The following is a 21,254-nucleotide window of genomic DNA, read 5'->3' as shown; positions in this document are numbered from 1 at the left end:
CACAGCCTACCTGGCACCTGATCCAGATAGGCCTGCCTGTCACCCCCTCTCACAGCCTCTCCCCCCCCCCCCGCCCCCGTTGCTTTCCTCCTTGAAATGGAGACAATCACAATTTGCCATGACATCCTGGAGGCCCAGTGCCTGGTCTGTCCCGTTGCCCACCTGCGCCTCCTCCGCCTCAGGAGGGCTTGGACTTCCATGTTTGAGTTGAGGCTCACATTCCGTGAGGGGGACGAGGCAGGTGGGAGAAAGAGGTGGACAGGAGAACAACGGCTCCAGAGGGAAATGGGGTAAGACCTAGAGATGGAGGGACGGGGGGTGGGAGAGGAGAGGCCGGCAGAGTATACCCCTGGCTACTCAGGAGTGATGGCCGCTATGCCCTGGAGGGCTGGGTCCCCTCCTCTCAACAAGGTTCTGTGGTTACTCTTTGTCTGGAGGCTGTCCTCACTCCTACCTGGGCAGGTGTAACTCAGACTCTTTAAGTGAAAAAGTGATGTGCTGGGGTCCAACCCCAGCAGGTTCAGGGGTCCCCAAAGGTGTAGACTTGAGTCAGCAAAGAAGGAATGACATGGAGACAGCACAGCGTTCAGTTGATCAGCAGCCTAGCCAGGATCTCCAGCCAAGTTCTGGTCTGGATCTCCAGCCAAGTTCTGTTCAAGATCTCCAGCGAAGTTCTGGTGTTTATTGTCTTGTTATATCTGTATTTATACCAGTTGATTTTAATCCTGTCAATTTCTATTGCAAAGGTTAGAGCGTTTCTTATCTCCATTCCAGGGAGTAAAGATTATGTAGCTTAAGCGTGATTGTTTGTAGTTAAAGTGATTAACTACCCACCTGGCACTTAGTTAAGGGGTTTTATCCCCTCCCTAACTTCAGGGAAAAATCCCTACCTGGGGAAACAACCTTTCTCTGAGAGGTGACCTTCGTTAAAACACATAGCACTAAGGGGAGCAAACATATTAAGAACAGTATGCTATATACGCCAGGTCCCTTGAAACATATGCTGTGCGGATGTTTCTTTCCTGCAGCGACTGTGTCAAGCAGCAAGGATGGACCGGCTTCCGGCAGTGATGGACAGCCCTGGCCACGTTTTCTCAGTGGCTAGAGCACTGGCCCTCAGACCTAAGGGTCCCGGCTTTGATTCCTGGTCAACGTCATGTACCTCGGTTGCAGATTTGATCCCCAGCCCCAGTCAGGGCACATGCAGGAGGCAACCAGTCAATGTGTCTCTCTCACATGGATGCTTCTCGCCCTCCGCCTCCTCCTCCTTCTCTCTCTCTCTCTCTCTCTCTCTCTCTCTCTCTCTCTCTCTCTCGGCCAATGGAGGAAACATCCTCGGGTGAGGACTGAAAAGAAAAAGTGATGGGCATTTAGGGACATGAGGAATCTAACAGAGTCGAGCCAAAGGGTTTCTACAATCTCCCCTCCTTCCTACCAGTCACACGGCTGCAAGGTGACTGAAAAGTGCCCACCCTCCTCCAGCTCTCTGCCCAACCAGGGGTTTCTCAGAACAGGAACAGCCCTGGCTGCGAGCTGAGCCCCACTCCGGTGTGGGAGGATGCGGCTCACATCCCCAGCCCCTGCCCACTTCTGCATGTGGATAGCTGCATGTGGGCAGTAGAATAATGGCTCCCAGAGATGTTTGTGTGCTGGTCCCTGGAACCTGTGAATATGTTATGTCACACGAGAAGGGAGAATGAAGGTTGTTAATTGATTGACCTTGAGGTGGGAGACTATCCTGGATTACCCAAGTAGACCCTGGAATCTCAAAGGTCCTTAAGTGAGCGAAGAAGAAGGTGGGAGAGTCAGAACCAGAGAGATGGCAGCATGAAAAGCAATCAGTTGTGGATAGCTTTTGCGATGGAAAGGGTCCGCAAGCCAGGGAATGCAGGCTGCTGCTGGACGTTGGAAAAGGCAACATATGGATCCTCCCCTTGAGCTTCTGGAAGAAACACACACCTGCCGACTCTGATTTTAGCCCGAGGAGACCCATTTTGGAGTCCTGACCTCTGGGACCGTAAGATAACACACACGTGTTGTTTTAAGCGACCAAGTTTGGGGTAATTGTTACAGCAGCAGCAGGAGACGATGCACCGGGTAATTTATTCCTTCCCTCTCCTCAGGGTCAAAGGCAGAGCCCCAAGGACGGCCAGCCATAACTCTCTGACCTCACCTGGGCGCTGGGAGGCCAAATTTTCTCTATTCTTAACAGAAGCCCGAATACAGTCATGCGCCGTATAACACGGCAGTCATCACAGGACCACACATCTGACAGCCACCCCACCCTAGGAATGTGCGCAGTGTTACACAAATGCGTACCATCGTGTTCCACGGCCCACAGTATTCAGTCCAGTGACATGTTGCACAGGCTTATACCCTAGGAGCTGCAGGGGAACGGAAGCTGTCACCCCAACTCCTGTCTCCTTGGCATAAGGATTCTTTTAGGTTGGTTCGTTTTAGGAGGTCCTATCCCGGTGTCTGACACACGCCAAGTGAATTCCTTAAGGTTCCAAAGCCCAGAATACGTGCCCTCTTACAGGATCTCAGGAGACACAGTGGTGCACTGGGAAAGTCACCAGCCTGAGAGTCCGCCAGCAGTCACCCTCCTCCGCATCCTCCCGCACGATGCCCCGCCTGGGACACGTCCTTCAGCCATTCCGCACCTCCTGCCTGAAGAATGAATGAAGATGCGATGGATCAAGGCTCCATGCACGTGGCGCACGCACAGGCGCACATCAGTGAAAACATGACTCCCGGATTCCTAATGCGATCTCCCCTCTTCATGCAGGATTTCATTTCACCCTCACCCGTGCCCCACGGCGAGCCGGAGCCCCCTTTTTAACGGATGGAAAAAACAGCAGGGAGGCGGGGGCGTCCCTCCGCGCGACCGCGACCGGTCGGCCGCCCGACCTTCTCCCCGCGCCCTGGGCGCCCAGGCTCTCCGGGCGCCCAGGCTCTCCGGACCCCGGGCTGGGGGCGCGGTGCGGGGCTCGGCGCCCGCCGGAGACTACATTTCCCAGGAGGAGTTGCCCGCATCGCTGCGGCGCCGGGATGTTCACGGGCTCGCGTTCCAGGGGGAGGAGGGAGTTCCGCCGTCTGCCGGGAGCAGCCTTCCCGGGGCGGGTGGGGCCGTGCGGAGGCCAAGTGCGGCCCAGCTGATCTGGAGGCGGCCTTTCCTCACCTGGCCCCCCTCGGCCTCGGCCTCTGCGCCCAACTCTGGGGGGACCCCTCCTCTCAAACCTCCCCAGCTGGGGAGGTGGGCTGCCCGCCGGTGGAAAGCTCCAGCGACCCTCCCTCCATGTCTGGCTCCAGTTCCGGGGGAGAACGTACCGGTCGCTGGGGTGGGCAGGGATGGGGACGGGGCAGTCGCAACCTCAAACCCGGTCCGGGTCGCCGGGAGCTGAACCTAACAGTGCGCCCCCCACCACCCGAGGGAGTCCCGCGGCCGGTGGAAAAACAGGGGCGATGGGGGGCGATCGCGTTGCCTGCCTCCCCAGGCTGGGGGCGCAGAGGCTTGAGAAGCGGGTGGCGAGCACTTTGCAAATGGCAATGCGCCGCGTAAATACAACTCTTCCGTCCTGATGGCATTGGCGTCCCCCAGTGCTGGTTCTCAGAGGTGCACGGACCGGGGGGGTGCAGGATGCTCCTGGAATGCCTCCCACCTGGGGGTGTCTTTATTTGGATACCGATGGCCCCATCCAGATCTTGGGGACCAGGAGAACTGTCTTTGGAAACAGCCCAAACAAACCCACCAGAACGCTGTGTTTTCAAATCAGGGAACTTCGGGGTCACTGGCATCAGCCTTCTTCGCTCACCTGGCCCTTGGTCGTGTCCCTCCCCACCTGTGCCCCCAAGAAAAGCGCGGGCCGGGCAATGGACATCCCTCGGGGTGGGGGAACCCACGCACTTCCCGGCCTCAGTCCTGGACCAGCCTCCCCTCCCCCGCATCCCTGCTGAGACCCTGTCCCGCGTCCGACCCTCCAACCTCCCCTCCCCACAGCCGAGTGGGCACCAGCTCCGCGCAGCGCGGCCGCCGGTTCACCGCGTTGACCAGCTGGAGGCCCACCCTACACCCCCCACCCCCCAATCCCGGGAATTGTTTCGGGTGCAGCGAGCTAGGCCTCTGCTTCGGGAATGAACGCGGGTCTGGAGCGGGAGGTGGCGCAGGGTCGGGCCTCCAGCCGCTCACACCAGGGCCCCTGCCAGGCAGGACCTGCGTGCGAGGGGGATGCCTGTCGCCGACCAGGGGTCCTGCCCCAGGGGTGCTGGGGTCCCTTCTGCTGGCCTCTGCGCCCCTGGATCCCCTCGGGGCCCCCCCAGCCCCTCCAGAGCCGGTGGCACCCCGTGCTGGCCTCGTCGATCCCTGCCAAGGACGGAGCGATGTGCACATGGTAACAAAGACCGCGCATCCTCCCAGCAAAATGGCGGTGGTCCCGGCCCCGGCTCCCCGAACGGCCGCTCACTTTCCGAGGAGGAGTCGGTGCCGGGGACCGCCCCCCCCCCCGACCCCTTCCCCGGGCCCCGCTTTCCCGCGCCCCGAAGCGCGCAGCGCCTTCCCTCCAGCCGCCCCCAGGGCCGCCTCTGTTGGAGCCTGTGGGCAGCTCCTGGGCCGCGGTCCTCCCGCCCGAGACCCCCCGCCTTGGAGGGTGCTTGGGAGGGGACTGCACCCCCAGGCTGGGCCCCAGGGGCAGGGGGCAGCGGGCTCTGCCTCTGACACCCCAAAACTAGGCAGAGGGAGGCATACAAATGAATTCCCGGCTCAGCTGCATGGGGAGTGTGGGGGCCTTTGCGGGGCGGAGGCGACTGGGGAGACCCCTCCCCCCTGTTTCGGGGGGCCCTGGGAGCCCTGGGGGTTCGGCCCCAGGAGAGAACCCCCACCGCAGAGGGCAGGGGGCCCGCTGGGGGAGAGCCGACGGAGGAGGGGGAAGGGACAGAGTTTGAAAGTGCCCTTCCAACTCTTGCAGAGAAAGTTTGCTTAGGGGCCCAATGGACAGAGAGGGGGTAGAGGTGCGGGGGGCCAGGTCGCGGGGTGACCCCCGAGAGGTGACCGGACCCCGGGGGAGCGACCCCTCCCCCCTGTCCCGGCTCGGCCCGGCTGGGAGTCGCCCGGCTCGGGGCCGCGTGTGTTAGTTGGGGCCGCTTTCCGGCCCCTCCGCCGGGCTGGGGGACCCCGCAGCGGGCCGGGAGCGGGGTCCCCAGGAACCCCAGGGTGGGAGCTTTGCTACGGGGGGTTTCCCGCCTCGGGGCTCCCCGGCTCCGCAGAGCCAGCCCCCCGCAAAGGGGAAATGTGCCGGCGCACCAGCGGTCCTCGGCGCCGTTTGGGGCGCCTGGCGGGCTCGGGGGGCGGCGGCCAGGCCGGCGGGCCGCCTGGCGGGGGAGCCCAGGGAGCCGGGCAGCGACCCCGGGCGGCGGCGGGGAGCGGGAAGGCCCGGGGCGGGGGGAAAGGTCGGATTTGCTCGGCGGAAGAAACACAGATGGCGGCGGCGCAGCGCCATTCCGGGCCCGGAGCAGGCAGCCAGCAGCCCTGTCCTCACCGCGGTCCGCCCGCCGCCGCTAAATACCCGGATGCGCCGCCCGAGCGCCAGACGCGGAGCTGGGAAAAGAGAGGCAGCGGAGGCGGCGGCGGAGGAGGAGGCAGAGCCAGGACCGCAGCCGCCGCGCGCAGAGACAAGCCGACCGGCTGGCGGGGCTGAGCCACGCAGCACCGGCGCCGCGAGCTCTGCCTCCACCCGAGCCCGGTCCCCGCGCACCGGGACTGCGAAGGCCGATCTCGAGGCTTTGCTCGGCCTCCGACGGGGGCCGGCCCTTTTGAAGGCGCCTTCTTCAGCAGCAGGACCGGGCAGCCCACCCCACCATGACCGAGAACTCCACGTCGGCCCCTGCGGCCAAGCCCAAGCGGGCCAAGGCGTCCAAGAAGTCCACGGACCACCCCAAGTACTCGGACATGATCGTGGCCGCCATCCAGGCGGAGAAGAACCGCGCGGGCTCCTCGCGCCAGTCCATCCAGAAGTATATCAAGAGCCACTACAAGGTGGGCGAGAACGCCGACTCGCAGATCAAGTTGTCCATCAAGCGCCTGGTGACCACCGGGGTCCTCAAGCAGACCAAAGGGGTGGGCGCCTCGGGGTCCTTCCGGCTGGCCAAGAGCGACGAGCCCAAGCGGTCGGTGGCCTTCAAGAAGACCAAGAAGGAAGTCAAGAAGGTGGCCGCGCCGAAGAAGGCGGCCAAGCCCAAGAAGGCAGCCGCCAAAGCCCCCAGCAAGAAGCCCAAAGCCACCCCGGTCAAAAAGGCCAAGAAGAAGGCGGCTGCCACGCCCAAGAAAACCAAAAAGCCCAAGACTGTCAAAGCCAAGCCGGTCAAGGCATCCAAGCCCAAGAAGGCCAAGCCGGTGAAGCCCAAAGCCAAGTCCAGTGCCAAGAGGGCCGGCAAGAAGAAGTGACCGGGGAGCCTTTCTCGTGGACACTCCTGTCTCCTGTTTCCTGTAAATACTTTTCCTCTCTCCTCCTCCTCACCTGCGGCCCCTGGCCCCTTTCTATTCTGATGCGAGACAGAATTTGGATTCCTCAGAAATTAGGGACTAGTTCATTCTTCCTTAACCAGTCGTGCAAGGACAGCAAAAAAAAAAACAAAAAACTCATCTCCGTAATGATGAGAATGTACTTCTATTTTGTTCTGTTAATTTGTTGTTATTAATCTGCTTAGGGGTTGGGGTGGGTTCGTGTGTTTTGTTCAGGCGGGTGGTTTCTTCGCCGTGAACGTGAACGGAGGATGAGGGGGAGTGGGGGAGGCCGCTTGTTTGGGCTAGTTGAGAGGGAGCCCCGGGGTTGCAAGATTTGTAGGAATATCTTTGAGACAAGTGGGTTTTCTTTAAGTTGAGCGGCCCCTGTGAGTTTCAGGACCTTGTTGGGGAGGCGAGGGGTGGCAGCAGAATTAGGGAGGTGGAATAAGCCCTCTGGGGACTCCACCTCCCAGTGGGGAGCAGAGGGGGTCCAAGTCCAGTTTCCTGCTCACTTCTGAGTCTGTCCCTGTGGCTCCCATTGTCCTAGGGAAGGAGGGGGGTGACAGCTGGTCTGAGAAGCTGTGGCTTCTCAGCTGGAAACTAGCCATGGGGGGGGGGGGGGTCTTTTGTGGCTTGGAAAGGCTCCCGTTGAGGGAGTGGAAACTTTGGGGGAAGGGTGGGGAGTCAGTCAGCCAAGTGCCTCAGTGTGCCCTGTTGAAACTTGGGTTTTTCCACACAATTGGATTGTATTCCCCGGTGTTTTGGTTCCTCCTGTACAAGAGGTGGCTTTGGTGGTCTGGTGAGTCCCCAGCCCTGCCAGCGCCACCTACACACACGTCCCGACCTCTTCATTTCTGCGTCTTTTCTAAGTAGTGGTGGGTGGGGCGGGCGGGGAGTGGACAGTAAGACATACTGCAGTCGACTTTTGAATTGCTAAGTAGTTTCAGAGCTGGTCTGTGTCTGCGTGTAAAGTGTACATACCTGCTTAGAGCTAGCACTTAGTTTCACACCCGGGAGCTGGGAGAAAAAACCTGTACAGTCCTTCCCATGAAATAGGAAAACGCGCAGTTCGCGTCCTAACCCCGCCCCCCCCCTTTTGTAAAAAGTACCCCACAGGTGTTATTTGTGCCGGGAAGAATTTGCTGTCTTTGTAATTTTGAAACTTTAAAATAAAAATCTGAAAAAGGACAAAACCTGGGCGGTGTTTTTCCTCACTTCTAACACTGGAGAAGGCGGAGCAATTGGGCGGGGGAGTCGCCGGGGAAACCTCTGGGGGCCTTTGCACCTGAGAAAGGAGGGAGGGTCCCATGAGCTCCCAGAAATGGGAACCTTAGGGCTTGGGGGACCGAGCGTGGCGCGGGCTGCTCCTGCCTTTGGGTCCAGAGCAACCCCTCCCGGCGGTGGGTGTATGGGATGGGGCTGGTGGGCCGGGCCCGCCGCGTGGCCTCCCTTCCCCTCCCGCCGACCGCTCGCGTCTCAATTTACAGATGAAGCCACCCCGTCCTCTGTGCATCCCGCCCGGCTCCGCCCACCTGCCCCTGGGCCCGCCTTCCTGCCCCTCCGAGGGAGCCCTTCCCGCTCCGATTGGCTAGCAGGGTTCCGGCCCCCGGCCACGTCACGCGGCCTCGGGGCGCTGGGCTCCCAACCGGCACGGGCGTTCGCGCGGGGTAGGCGAGGTGAGTGCGATGTGGGCTGTCTCCGCGCTCCGCGCCGCGCCCTCCCGGGCCCCCGGCCGCTGCGCGCACTCCGCGCTGGCCCAGCTGCGTGGCATCCTGGAGGAGGAGCTGGAAGGGATCCGCGGGGCTGGCACCTGGAAGAGCGAGCGGGTCATCACGTCGCGTCAGGGGCCGCACATCCGCGTCGACGGCGTCTCCGGAGGTAACTCCCCCTCCCGGGAGTCGTTGCACTCGGGCGGCTGGTGAGAGGGCCTTCCGAGGCTTGCGCTGAATGGAGGTCCTGCGCTCGTAGCCACTGGCCCCTGTTCCAGCCATCAGACCTACTTTACTCATGTTAAATCTGGTTAAACCCGTTTCCACGAAGGGAGGTGATTTGCCCTTGAGCACTTGTTTGATTAAGAGGGCAGAGTGGGCCAGACCCAGCCTGGGAGAATGTGAGAAAAAAGAGACATGCCCAGCTGGGTCCCCAGCTGCTTCAAGGACGGGTGATGGGAAGGCGAAGCGAGAAACCCGGCATTTCTGGAGCTGCTGCTTTGTGCAGGCCTCTCAGAGCTGCACGTGGACTTCTGTAACTCTCCGCTTTACAAATGAAAGGCTCAGAAGTGAGCTGCCCCAAAGCCCCCAGCGAGCGGCAGGCAGAGCTGGGCTTTCGTCCAGGTCCTCTGGTAGTGGAGCTGGAAGGTCAGCTAATGGGCCAGAGAGGCCAACTTCCTGGCCAGTCTCAGCGAGCAAGGGGCGCATGCTGCTGCAGGAGTCACACCAGGAATTGGACCACCCGGTCTCCCTCTGTCCGTGCCAGTCCCAAGTGGGTACTGGTTATAAAGGCTGCCCTCTGCTCAGGAAGTAGGCATGGAATCCTTGATGCTCTTGCACTCATTTGTAAAATGGCGGTACCAGGAAATCCCTACCCCCCCCCCCGCCCCCCACAGGAAGCTTGGAGCAGGTCAAAAGATGGGAAATGAGGAGACCCCAGGTGCTCATCCCTTTTTGCCTTCCCCAGGCTGAGTGAACCTTCCTCAAGCCGCTTTTTCCTCCTCGGGTATAATTCAAGGTCCAGGTCTCAGAGGCACCCCTTGTTGCCCTGTGATTCTATATCAGGCAGCAAAGTCAACTGTGAAGTTTGAGAACCACAGTGAGCATCTGACCAAACCCTGTTCATTTACCCATGAGGTAACCAAGGCTCAGATGAGGGGTTGCTGGTGTCCTCAGGGAGGGGGGGGAGCCTGTGAGTTCCTCCTTGGGGTGGGGGTGGGGGGGTGATTCAGAGCCAGAGTTTAAATTTCTCATCTTTCAAGATGCCACTCAGACCCTTTCCTGACCTCTCCTCTCCTGTAGCTGGTGGATTCAGTGCCTCCTAGGGGCCCCCAGACCCCCATCCTGGCCTCTGCCCCAGAATGGATCGTACTGTGTGGTGGTTGCCTCCTCAAGGGGAATCCTGATTCATTTACTGCCTGGGTCCCCAGGGCCTAGCACGGACACCTTTCCAGGCCTTTCCTTAGGGCCTTGAGCTGCTGTCTGTTTTCTGTCCCCCACTTCAGAAATCCTTAACTTCTGTGCCAACAACTACCTGGGCCTGAGCAGCCACCCCGAGGTGATCCAGGCAGGTTTGAAGAACCTGGAGGAGTTTGGAGCTGGCCTTAGTTCTGTCCGCTTCATCTGTGGGACCCAGGTATACAGTGGCTGATGTGGGAAGGGGGCGGGTAGAGTGGGGCCTTGTCCCCAGCTGTCTGCTTCCCACAGTCAGCAGGGCTGGTTTAGCCAGCTCAGCTCATCCTATCCCAGGGCTGTGGGCCACTCTCGGCCCCAGAACCATCCACTAGAAAGACTAGGTTCAGGCTTCTGTTTTGCTGTGAAGGTTTGGGCAAGAAACCACATCTCCCAGCATCTATTTTCCCACCTGCAGAACAGAGTCCACCGGTCCTACAGAAAGGAAGAATAGAAGGCAGGGATTGAGGTAGAGGGCTCTGGAGCAATTCTGCCTATGCCCAGTTCCCAGCACCACCTTTTTATTATTATTATTTTTTTAATCCTCACCTGAGGTTATGTTTACTGATTTTAGAGAGAGAGGAAGGGAGGTAGAAAGAGACATGGATGTGAGAAAGAAACATCGTTCGTTGCCTCCCATACACACCCCAACAGGGGATTGAACCCACAACCTTAGGTACATGCCCTGACCAGGAATCGAACGCGAAACTTTTTCGTGTATGGGACAACATTCCAACTAATTGAACCACCCGGCGAGGGCCCAGTACCACCTTTTATTGACTCAGTTACTCTGGGCAAGTGACTTAACCTCTCTGTGTCTCAATCCTTTTATTGGTAAAATGGGGATAATAGTGCTTAATAGAGTCTACAAATTACAGAGTTAATACATTTAAAAATGCTTAGAACAGTGCTTGACACACAGCAGTGCTCAATGAATGTTCGTTATTTTGTAATATTTCAAAATAAACTTACATAGACATGAAACTTACTGTGCTTACTATGTGTCAGGTACTGTTTTAAGAACATTAACTCATTAATGCTTGGAACTATCCTCAGTGGTAAGTGTTGTTTTCGCCCCTGTTAAAGAGGACTCTGAGGCCCAGAGAAGAGAAGTGACTTGCTTAAGGCTTTCACGGTAGGATTTTAACCCAGGTGACCTGGCTCAAGAGTCCATGCTCCCGACTACTTGTAATTATGACCTATCCTCTCAGAAAGTTGAGGATGAAATGAATGATGGAACTCCTAAGGGCACTTTCCAACAAAATCCTGGACAGCTCTCACATCTAAGAATTCAAGGTCCAAATGAACTTAGAGTTACTTATGTAATCCTCTTCTTTGCCATAAAGCAACCAAGAAAGACACTCAGTTAGATATTAGCAAGACACATCTTCCTTTGCCATCAGTACCCATAATTTCACTGTCAACCCTCATTACAAAAAGAAGAGCCGACCAGGAAGGGACACCCAGCAAGTCCCTAATTCCTCCGTGAGAACCATCTGCCAGATTCCTGTTGGCTCTGAGGAACCCTTGTGGTAAAGAGAGAAGGGAAAGGCCCGGGCTGGAGGCCTTCTAGGCTGGGTGTGTTTATGGTCTTCTAAGCCTCTGTCCCCAGGACTTGTGCCATGTGACCCTGGAGGCATTAACACCCGTCTCACTCGCTTTCTTCAGAGCATCCACAAGAATCTAGAAGCAAAGATAGCCCGCTTCCACCAGCGCGAGGATGCCATTCTTTTCCCCAGCTGTTTTGATGCCAATGCTGGCCTCTTTGAGGTGTGTAGGGGCCATGGGTGGGAGTTGGCGAGGGCTGCTAGGCTGTAGAAGGAGAGGGCAGTCTGGAGAACCTGGCAGGATGCCAGTACTATGGCTAGAGGTTCCAGTGATCATTTCTTAGGGAGGTCAGATTAGGCTGTAGGTACTCCAGAAAGAATCCTGAGGCTTGCAAGGAGGCTGTCTCTCAGGGTATTTGGGGATAACCTACATCAGCTGGATGGCTGAGGGTGGCAGGGGCCAGGCACTCACCAGAGAGAGGCAGAGGACTCCTTGCCTCCCTGCCCAAAGAAATGCCCTTGTTGGCAGTGAAATTTGGACTCGGGAATCATAGGAGAGGGAGGACACCAAGGTGGTTGGGTGATGGTTCTGCTCCAACTGCCTTCTTCCAGGCCCTGCTGACCCAGGAGGACGCAGTCCTGTCAGATGAGCTGAACCATGCCTCCATCATCGATGGCATTCGTCTTTGCAAGGCCCACAAGTTCCGCTACCGCCACCTGGACATGGCCGATCTAGAGGCCAAGCTGAAGGAGGCTCAGGTGGGGCAAGGCCCAGGGGTTCTGGGGCCCAGGCCTGGGCTTATCTTCAAGGCCAACTCCACACTCAAAGACAGCCTGCAAAGTGTGAAACAGCCCAAATTTGCACCCAAGTCCCTCAGACCCAGAGCTTTTTTCCATTGCATCATGTCACCTTGGGTACCTTAGGTGTCGCAGGCTCTTAGGCATAGTGGTGGGATGGACTTATGGGAAGAACTGGCCCCACCCCACGCTGCCCTCTGAAGGGGGCACGGAGAGCATGCTCACTCAGGGCTAAGTGTGCTCCCGACTGCCCTGGAGGGGATGGGTAAGGCTCAGAGAGGCAGAGATGAGGGACATGCTCCAGTCCCACCATAGGAGGCTTGTGTGCCTGCCTCTGTGCTGGGCACTGGGCAGAGTGAGCTCCTGGAGCCCCGAGTAGCTCAGAAGGTGGGTGGTTTGGGTCAGCTCGTGACACCAGCCGCCACCTGTCCTTGCCTTCCCCTGCAGAAGCACCGACTACGCCTGGTGGCCACTGACGGGGCCTTCTCCATGGACGGCGACATTGCACCCCTGAAGGAGATCTGCCAACTCGCATCTCGATATGGTGCCCTGGTCTTTGTGGACGAGTGCCATGCCACTGGCTTCCTGGGGGCCACAGGACGGTGGGCACATGTGGCACCTAAGGCCTTGGGTTGGGCTTCTCAGGGTGGGTGGGAAACCAGGCGGCCAGCAGTGGCAGTGGCAGTGGCAGCTTTCCTTGCAGGGGCACGGACGAGCTGCTGGGCGTGCAGGACCAGGTCACCATCATCAACTCCACACTGGGGAAGGCGCTGGGCGGAGCATCAGGTGCCAACAGGGTTGTGCCCCTGGGGTCCCCTTATCCACATGCAGGGCCCTAGAGGAGTCTCAAGGGAGGTTGGGAGGGGACACTTGGCACTGCGGACAGGAGGGCAGCATGGACTATACTCTCGGGAGGGGCTTAGTGTAGGCTCTGGCTCCTGGGCCCTGACTACTCCCACCTCTGCCCTTGTTTCTCAGGGGGCTACACGACGGGGCCTGGGCCCCTGGTGTCCCTGCTCCGGCAGCGTGCCCGGCCCTACCTCTTCTCCAATAGCCTGCCGCCTGCTATCGTTGGCTGTGCCTCCAAGGCCTTGGACATGCTCATGGAAGACAACTCCATTGTCCAGTCTATAACAGCCAAGACCCAGCGGTGCAGTGCCTGGCAGGGGTGGAAAAGGCGGGGGGAGGGGGGCCGCTGAGCCTGCCTGTGTGCTTGCCCAGCCCCCGCCGACAGGTGCTACCTCTGCTCACACTACATCCCCCGCCCGTTTACTGGGACGCAGCTTGGTCTCTTCCTTCCATTTCCTCCCATTTCTCTGCAAATGACCCTGTGTCTGCCCATCTTATGTAATTCTTTCAACCTCTCTTTTCGGTCTATTTCTTCCTCTGCCTGGCTCCCCGTTGGACTTTCTGACTGCACCTCTGTCTTGTTGGTCTCTGCAGACTCAGGCCCAGATCTGGGATCCTGTGCCCATCAGGAGTGGGTGTGAGTGATCCCCAGTCCCCCAGTGGACCTGTCACACCCTGCTTGTGCCCACAGGTTTCGCAGTCAGATGCAGGCTGCTGGCTTCACCATCTCAGGAGTCAATCACCCCATCTGCCCGGTGATGCTGGGTGATGCCCGGCTGGCCTCTTCCATGGCGGACGACATGCTAAAGAGAGGTAAGGAGACCAGGACGAAAGGACTGGCTGTGGGTCCTGAGAGAAAAGAGGGAGGAGTGAACCCCTAGACTGTGACATTCCCCCTTGTCCCCACCCTCCTACCCTCTTGGACCAGCTGTCCAAATGTGGAAACCCGGCCACAGGGCAATCCATGCTGAAGAGACCATGGACTGCCCCCTTGCCCTCTGTGATCCTGAGGAACCAGGAGCTGTATGTCATGCCCAAAGCCTGCCTGGCTCTGATGAGTCCCAGGTTGGCTCTCTCTACCTTCTCAGGCATCTTTGTCATCGGGTTCAGCTACCCAGTGGTCCCCAAGGGCAAGGCCCGGATCCGGGTACAGATCTCAGCAGTGCACAGTGAGGAGGACATTGACCGCTGCGTGGAGGCCTTTGTGGAGGTGGGGCGGCTGCACGGGGCGTTGCCCTGAGCCCGCCCTCCACAGCGACGAAGGGGGGCCTCTGATCATCCGCCCAGGCCAGAGGCCCTGAGCCCTGTCGGAGCCCTAGGGCCAGGCTGGGGCAAGGCTTGTGCTTGTGGCCATGAGTATGAAACAACCGTGGAAATTGGTTGTGATGTGTTGGTCTGCTTTATTCTCTCTGAGCAGGTTGGTCTGCTCTGTGATGGGTTGAAGAAGCGGGCAGGAGCTGGGGCTTGCGGGCAGGCTCCTGAAAGTAGCCCTCAGAGCTGAACACCTCCCCCAGATTAAGATGAGAGCCAGGCGGCTGGGCTAACAGAGCAGGGTCCACCATCTGGCTCCGCTGGACCCCGTGCTGCTGTAGAGGGAGCCGAGCATCAGCCCTGCAGGGCCTTTCCCACGCCCCCCGCCCCCCCGCCCCCTGCAGCCTCCAGAGTCTAGCCTTGGGCACCCCTTGTGCTTCTCCCCATCCAAAGGACGACTCACAGCTGCCCAGATAAGAAGGCTGGACACCCAAACCCATGTTTAGACGAGAGGCTGAGGATTCAAGCCCCAAAGGAAAGAATGTGGGTCACTACTGGAGAGGCCCTGCTGCCTGGCACCCTGTGTTCTAGCCACTCTAGGCCCCATCCTCTGTGTGTGCCTCATCCCCCCACCCCCTGTTCCCGCACGACTGGATTTATGTTAACGTAGAGCCTTCCAGCTCCCTCGTCTCAAGGCCTAATGGCTTGATGGTCAGCCGCCAGGGGGCGCAGCGAGCTCAGGCTCCGGCCGCTACGGCCCCGCCCCTGCAGACTCCAGGCCTTGGACTCTGGGCTGCCGCCAGGAGGCCCATTGGCTTCTGTGAAGGCCCCATCCACCTTTGTCCTCCACAACGCCTCGCAGCGTCCCTATTGGAGATGGTACCCCCCCTTCCCACAGTCCTTTCCCCTAGCCCTTCTCCATTGCCCTCCCCACTCAGCCTTATGGGCACCTGGTGCGGGCGGGGGATGGCTCCGGTCTCAGTGATTAGCCTTGGGAAGCTCTTGCGTAGTTGGCTGGGGTAGAGCAGGGAGGCCGAAAAGGCCCTTATTAACAGGGAACTAGGACAAGGTCTGTGATGCCCTGCACCCCCAGCCCTCCCCTTTCCTTGGGAATCTTGGGGTGGACTATCTGGTTGAGTTCCAGCCCAACCCTGCAGGATCTTAACACTGGGATTCTGGAAGTCCTAACCTGTGGTCTGGAACAGCTTGAGACTGGGGTCAAGGAGCCCAGGGCGCTGGGGGTGCAGCCAGGGAAAGGGGCTGCTGTGACCACAGCAGCAGCAAGAACCCTTGAATGCTGCCACCACCAGGGGAAGGCACCTGGTGCCACATGCACTGCTACAGCAGCGAGGTGCATAGCCTGTAGCTTGATGTGTAAGGTTTTTGCCAGCAGGCACAATACAAACCTGGCAGCCACGGTCATTGTCACATCACAGTGGGTGTGCCCTACCCAGCGAAGCCAGAGCACCTGGCCCAGGTCCGCTAGCTGTTGGCTGGCTTTCCCCAATGGACAATATGAGCAGTTGTAGGGTCGTGCCATCCTGGGCCTGGCCACTAGCGCACCATGCAGCTGACCAGTATGTGGTAGCCTGGCCCACTGCCATCCATGAGGAGCAGCAGCAGCTCTGGTCGCATGCCTGGGCTTGGGCGGTACTGGACACTCGCAAGAGGCTTGAGGGCCCGTCATGGGTCAGCTGCACTTCTTACTGCAGGGCCGGGGGCTCAGAGGACCGCTCCCAGGGCACACAATCCACATCCTCTGCACTGCGCACAGGGTTCAAGCTGCGGCTGCCAGGAAAAGGAGGTGGAGCAAAGGGAGGGGGGGGTGCTAGGGGCATGAGGACATGCCCTTCCCGCCTGCCCCAAGGCCAGGCCTTCTGTGGTCCTCTCCATCCTTCCCTCTGCGTCTACTATCAAAGCTGCTCAGCCTCACAGCTGCTGGGAGTTCCCCTAGTTTGCCAGAACCCAGCCAAGGGTAAGGAGTGGCCTTGCGGGCTGGGGGCCCCCACGGGGTGGTAGGACAGTGTCAGGGATCTCAGGGGCTTCCCAGGTGCAGGCATGCCAGCCACATTAGTGAGTCTGGGCTTCTGGGAGTCGATGGGTGCATTACTTTCAATTCATAAAGGGTGGTTGTGATTCTAAAACCCCAGCACACGGAGTCTAGAATCCTACAAGTCTGCCTTTCAGTGATCACAAGATCCTTCGGTTCTAATTCACTCAGTCTGCTAGCTCTGAATTCAGATTTGGAGAGTTCAGGTCTGAGTCCCAATACCTTCAGTTCAGGGGGTCTCTGCTTCCAAAAACCGAGGATGCCCTGCGCCTGGGTGAGCCATCCGGCTTTGGAGCAGCGCTTCTGAGCACTCGCAGAAACACCAGGGGCCCGCAAGGAGCCGCTTCCGAGGAATCCCCCGCTCCTCTGGCCTTGATGCAAGGCTTGGCTTTGTCAGCATCCCCTCATACTATTTCCACTCTCCCAGACTTCCCCCCTCCCGGCTTCTAGAAAGACTCCTCATGTGGTCCCTACCACCTCTCCTCTCCCTTTTAACTCCTTGCAGTCTGCACCTCGCCCTCTAAGTGCCGGCCTCTATCCCTTTTGGCCACGTGGTCCACTCTAAGAGGTCATGCCAGAACCCCTTGACTGAATCAGCCATCCACCAAGACCTTTTAACCTGTTTAGCTGTTGAGTGTAAAGAGGCTTCTAGCGGGTCACTTGTTAAATCACTCCCAATCTGCATCCTTTTCACTGCAGCCATAATAAGCTAATTACAAAATAAATTGGCAGGTTATAGCCCTGCTCTAGAACTTCTTACTAGTTCCCACATTGCCCTCTGGCTAAAGCAAGACTCTCCAGTCTCCAGCCAGACTGAACCCCTTAGGGGTTCTGGACCAAGCTTAGGGAAGCTGATAGGTCTCAAGGTTCTCAGGGTCTGGGGGAGGAGTCCCACCCGAAGAATGCAGAAAAGGGGCTCATTCTGGTTTCCCAGCCTAGGACACCCCATTCAAGGCTAGGAATCCTTTCTGAACTTGGGTTGGAGCAGGGAGAGGGGAGGAGGGGGAGTGGAATCCTCGGGCAGGGCCACAGGAGGTGGGAATGCCAAGGATGGGCTGGGCCCTGGGCACAGAGGGGTTAACTACAAAGCGAATCGGAGAGCAAGATCAATGGGTTACTCACTGCAGAAAGGGAGCAACGCAAAGGCAGAGAGGAGCCTCGCAGAAGAGCATGCCACCTGGGGGAAATCCGGGACTGAGGAGGAGGCGGCCACTGGGCACTCTGGAGGGACTGCCCAAGTCGGGCTCAGCAGAGGAGCGGCCTTAAAGGAGAAGAGGGAGAAGTGAGAGGCAGATCTCTATCTGCAGGGAGGCACCAAGGGGCAGCCAGGAGCCAGGAGGCAGCCTCAGCCTGACTGGTTCACCCAGGATCAAGCGGGGGCCTAGTGCCCAGGATCCAGGTGGGTGTAGCACTGGGAGGGTCTTTTGCATGCTGGGGCGGGGGGGGGGGGGGAGTAGGGAGACATCTATTTTCTTACCTCTCCCTGCCTGTCTCCCTTGCCCTTAATTTGTCCCACCAACCTAGAGGTCCCAGGGGGAATCCACAGGTAGTAGTTGATGTGGGGTGGGGCAGGGGTGAGGGTGGACACAGCTTGCACCAACGCAGGTGCACATACACGCACACAGGTTTTCACAGCAGCACCTGTTACAGTGCTCTCATAGCACTCCAGCCTGGGAGTCAGTACCAGGATGGCAGCGGCCCCACATCTGCCATTCCGAGCAGCTCTTCAGCTTCCCGTGTGCCCTCTCTGAGCCTTGACTTCCTCATGTGCAAAGGGCGGGGGGAGGGGGCTATATGTGGTGTTCCCAGCTGTGCTGTAGCTCTTACCAAACTGGACTCTCCAATGACAGGGATGCCACCCAGGTTTTGCTGGCCTTGACCCATGTCCAAGAGTCTTCCCTGAGCTTCAGGTGCCCCATTGAGAAGAAAGTATACCTGCTCCTGAGGCTGGAGTGCTCCTCTCCTCCCCCTCCCTGTCCTCCCCATCTCTGCCTGCGTCTTTACCTGCATCACTGGTTGGAGGTGTCCATCACTTCACCTTCACACTCAGCACTATGGGGGTGTCCTCTAGGGAGCTGAGAAACCCACCTCAGACACCAATGTAACTGTGCCAGGAGCTTGCACAGTAGGTCTCTGTCCCCCCACACCTCCCCTCCCCTCCAGGAGCTTCTAGCCGGGAGATCTAGCCAGACCCAGGCTGAGGAACTAGACCCTGGGTCAAGTGACCAGGGCTGCAGCCCCTGCCTGAGAAGTCCAGCTTCTCTTCCCCAGGTGATCATCTGCTGGAGAGATGGCTGATGCCCAGAACAGTTCGCTAGACAGCCCAGGGAGTGTGGGGGCTGTGGCCGTGCCTGTGGTCTTTGCCCTCATCTTCCTGCTGGGCACGGTGGGCAATGGGCTGGTGCTGGCGGTGCTGCTGCAGCCCGGCCCCAGTGCGTGGCAGGAGCCAGGCAGCACTACGGATCTGTTCATTCTCAACCTGGCAGTGGCCGACCTCTGCTTCATCCTGTGCTGCGTGCCTTTCCAGGCCACCATCTACACGCTGGACGCCTGGCTCTTCGGGGCCCTTGTCTGTAAGGCTGTGCACCTGCTCATCTACCTCACCATGTACGCCAGCAGCTTCACGCTGGCCGCCGTCTCCGTGGACAGGTGTGCCTGGAACCTGGCCGGGGCCGGGCGGGGGAGGGAAGACCTGAACAGATGCTCATTGGCCTTAGGAGAGAGAACGGGGGACCCAAAAGGGACATGGAGAGAGGAAAGGAACAGCTCTCTGGCCACCACCGTTCAGTCTCTGGGCACCTGCAGGGCGGGCTTGAGGGGACCATCCTGCCCTCCCCGACTCCTTGATGAGCTTCCCCCAAAGATCTCTGTCTCCAGTGTCCTCACCAGGTCTGGCACATGACAGGTGCTGTGTGAGTGAAATGAAGGGGGAAGGAATACACGAAGGGACTCAGATATTTATTACCACCCATGCCTGGCCCGGGTGCGGTCATCCATAGCTGTTTGCAAGGCTTGAAACTTGGGGTCAAATCCAGGCTCGCTCTCTTGCCGATGAGCTTGGCCAAGTCACTGTTCTCTGTACCTCCAGGCACTTCTCTAAGCGCTTTGCCCGTGAACCCCCTTAATCACTACCACCCGGGAGGCAGGTCGAGTGGTAACCCCACTGCTCCACCAACCCCAGGTCCCCTCGCAGCGTTTCGGGGTGGGGGTGGGGGGTGAAGGGCGCGGATGCGGGCCGCCCCCCGCCCGCCGCGCTGACCGGGCGCCCACCCGCAGGTACCTGGCCGTGCGGCACCCGCTGCGCTCACGGGCCCTGCGCACCCCGCGCCACGCGCGCGCCGCCGTGGGCCTGGTGTGGCTGCTGGCGGCGCTCTTCTCGGCGCCCTACCTCAGCTACTACGGCACCGTGCGCTACGGCGCGCTGGAGCTCTGCGTGCCCGCCTGGGAGGACGCGCGCCGCCGCGCCCTCGACGTGGCCACCTTCGCCGCCGGCTACCTGCTGCCGGTGGCCGTGGTGAGCCTGGCCTACGCGCGCACGCTGCGCTTCCTGTGGGCGGCCGTGGGGCCCGCGGGCGCGGCGGCGGAGGCGAGGCGCAGGGCCACGGGCCGCGCGGGGCGCGCCATGCTGGCGGTGGCGGCGCTGTACGCGCTCTGCTGGGGCCCGCACCACGCGCTCATCCTTTGCTTCTGGTACGGCCGCTTCGCCTTCAGCCCGGCCACCTACGCCTGCCGCCTGGCCTCGCACTGCCTCGCCTACGCCAACTCCTGCCTCAACCCGCTGGTCTACGCGCTCGCCTCCCGCCACTTCCGCGCGCGCCTCCGCCGCCTGTGGCCCTGCGGCCGCCGCCGCCGCCTGCTGTCCCGGGGGTCCCGCCGCGCCCTCCGTCGCATCCGGCCGGCGTCTTCGGGCCCTGTCGGCTGCCCCGGGGACGCCCGGCCGCGGCCTCGGGGGAGACTGCCGGCAGGCGGTGGCTGGGGCGGAGAGCCCGGGGAGGAGGCTGCCCGAGGCGGGGAGGCTGGACCAGCCCTGACTCCCGCAGGACCGAAATAAACCTTTTCCGCCTCCATTCTGCTCGGTGTCCTCTGTCTGTCTCCCCCTTCCCCCAGGGCCAGAGCTGCGAGGGGAGGGGTCCCAGCCCAGTGGACACCCCTGGGTGGTGAAAATGGATGGGTACAGCTTAGAGCACCCCCTAGACAGGCAGCCCCCAGACTGTCTGCAGGAGAGCAGGCCCTCCCCCATCCCTCCAACTCCATCAGCTGCTTCTAAACCCTGCTCCCTCCACAGCCCTTCTCCCTTTCAAGTCCAGTTCTGGGTTAATACTGGCAGCTAATGTGGCAAATACTGATTAAGCGCTTACTATGTATCTTATGCGGAGTTACATTCTTCAACCTAAATATCAGAACACCTTTGTGGGGTCGCTATAATTTGTTCCGTTTTACAGATGAAGAAATCAAGCATCAGAGCGACCTAGTGATTTGCTTAAGGTCACATAGCTAGTGTTTGGCAGAGGTTGGATGCAACCCCACTGCAGTCCAATTTCTCAATAGAACCTCCCCTCCTCCACCTCCAAGGCCTCTGCTCTCGGTTTCCATGGTTTCCAAGGTGTGTTTATTTTGTTCTTTCTGATTCTGGATCAGCCCTCTTCCCCATCCCACAGCTCCCCACACCCTCCTCTTATGCCTCGGAAACCTCCAGGCTCCCAGTCCCCTTCCTCAGGAGAGTGCTGCTCAGATAGCAGGCCTGATGGGCTTCATGTCCTAGGCCCATAGTCTGACCCAAACCCCTCGCATCCTGCCTTAGACATTTGGCGCTCCTGGCGCAGGAGACACAGCTGCACTCGGGTCCCAGCTGGCCTCCCTGCAGCCCTGGCTGCCCCGTGGACCCCTCCTTCCCTTTCCCAGCACAGTCTGTGGCGGTGGAAACCTCCGAATTAACCAATAAATCAGTTTCAGTGGTTGCAGAGCCAACCACTTCCCTCCCTCCCTCACCGCTTGCCAATAAGCTTGATCAGCTCCAGCTGGGGCTTGAGACCTTTCGGCCTCTGTGTCTCCCCAGCACACCTTCTGGCTGCTGGGCACTCTGGGAGGGCCCCTCCCTG

At 59.6% G+C, this 21,254-nt stretch overlaps 3 protein-coding genes across 3 annotated transcripts; all 3 read left to right on the top strand.

The window, feature by feature from the left end:
- Positions 1 to 5,561: 5,561 nt before the first annotated feature.
- Positions 5,562 to 7,692, top strand: LOC132226993 (histone H1.0). Its single transcript, XM_059681598.1, has one exon. The coding sequence runs from the start codon at positions 5,855 to 5,857 to the stop codon at positions 6,437 to 6,439; it is 585 nt and encodes a 194-aa protein (XP_059537581.1). The 5' UTR covers positions 5,562 to 5,854; the 3' UTR covers positions 6,440 to 7,692.
- A 417-nt stretch (positions 7,693 to 8,109) lies between these two features.
- On the top strand, positions 8,110 to 14,235 carry GCAT (glycine C-acetyltransferase). Its single transcript, XM_059681596.1, has 9 exons — positions 8,110 to 8,377; positions 9,714 to 9,844; positions 11,329 to 11,430; positions 11,820 to 11,966; positions 12,453 to 12,607; positions 12,709 to 12,791; positions 12,984 to 13,155; positions 13,546 to 13,667; positions 13,943 to 14,235. The coding sequence occupies exons 1-9, from the start codon at positions 8,185 to 8,187 to the stop codon at positions 14,092 to 14,094; spliced, it is 1,257 nt and encodes a 418-aa protein (XP_059537579.1). The 5' UTR covers positions 8,110 to 8,184; the 3' UTR covers positions 14,095 to 14,235.
- Positions 14,236 to 16,953: 2,718 nt separating this feature from the next.
- On the top strand, positions 16,954 to 20,212 carry GALR3 (galanin receptor 3). The gene is made up of 3 exons (XM_059681597.1): positions 16,954 to 17,554; positions 18,427 to 18,804; positions 19,432 to 20,212. Exons 2-3 carry the CDS (start codon positions 18,446 to 18,448, stop codon positions 20,204 to 20,206), a joined length of 1,134 nt encoding a protein of 377 aa, XP_059537580.1. The 5' UTR covers positions 16,954 to 17,554; positions 18,427 to 18,445; the 3' UTR covers positions 20,207 to 20,212.
- The last annotated feature ends 1,042 nt before the right edge of the window (positions 20,213 to 21,254 follow it).

Source organism: Myotis daubentonii, chromosome 2 (genome assembly GCF_963259705.1).
Source record: "Myotis daubentonii chromosome 2, mMyoDau2.1, whole genome shotgun sequence".
NCBI lineage: Eukaryota > Metazoa > Chordata > Mammalia > Chiroptera > Vespertilionidae > Myotis > Myotis daubentonii.
Note: the sequence above shows the minus strand (reverse complement) of the source record. Positions and strands in the feature narration are given on the sequence as shown.

What these genes read in the sequence shown, in the direction of transcription:
- LOC132226993 (XM_059681598.1), top strand. Translation starts at nt 5,855, where the DNA reads ATGACCGAGAACTCCACGTCGGCCCCTGCGGCCAAGCCCAAGCGGGCC.
- GCAT (XM_059681596.1), top strand. Translation starts at nt 8,185, where the DNA reads ATGTGGGCTGTCTCCGCGCTCCGCGCCGCGCCCTCCCGGGCCCCCGGC. An exon ending in CCAAGCTGAAGGAGGCTCAG is followed by an intron (nt 11,967 to 12,452) that starts GTGGGGCAAGGC and finishes CTTCCCCTGCAG; the next exon opens with AAGCACCGACTACGCCTGGT. An exon ending in TTCCTGGGGGCCACAGGACG is followed by an intron (nt 12,608 to 12,708) that starts GTGGGCACATGT and finishes CTTTCCTTGCAG; the next exon opens with GGGCACGGACGAGCTGCTGG.
- GALR3 (XM_059681597.1), top strand. Translation starts at nt 18,446, where the DNA reads ATGGCTGATGCCCAGAACAGTTCGCTAGACAGCCCAGGGAGTGTGGGG. An exon ending in GCCGCCGTCTCCGTGGACAG is followed by an intron (nt 18,805 to 19,431) that starts GTGTGCCTGGAA and finishes GCCCACCCGCAG; the next exon opens with GTACCTGGCCGTGCGGCACC.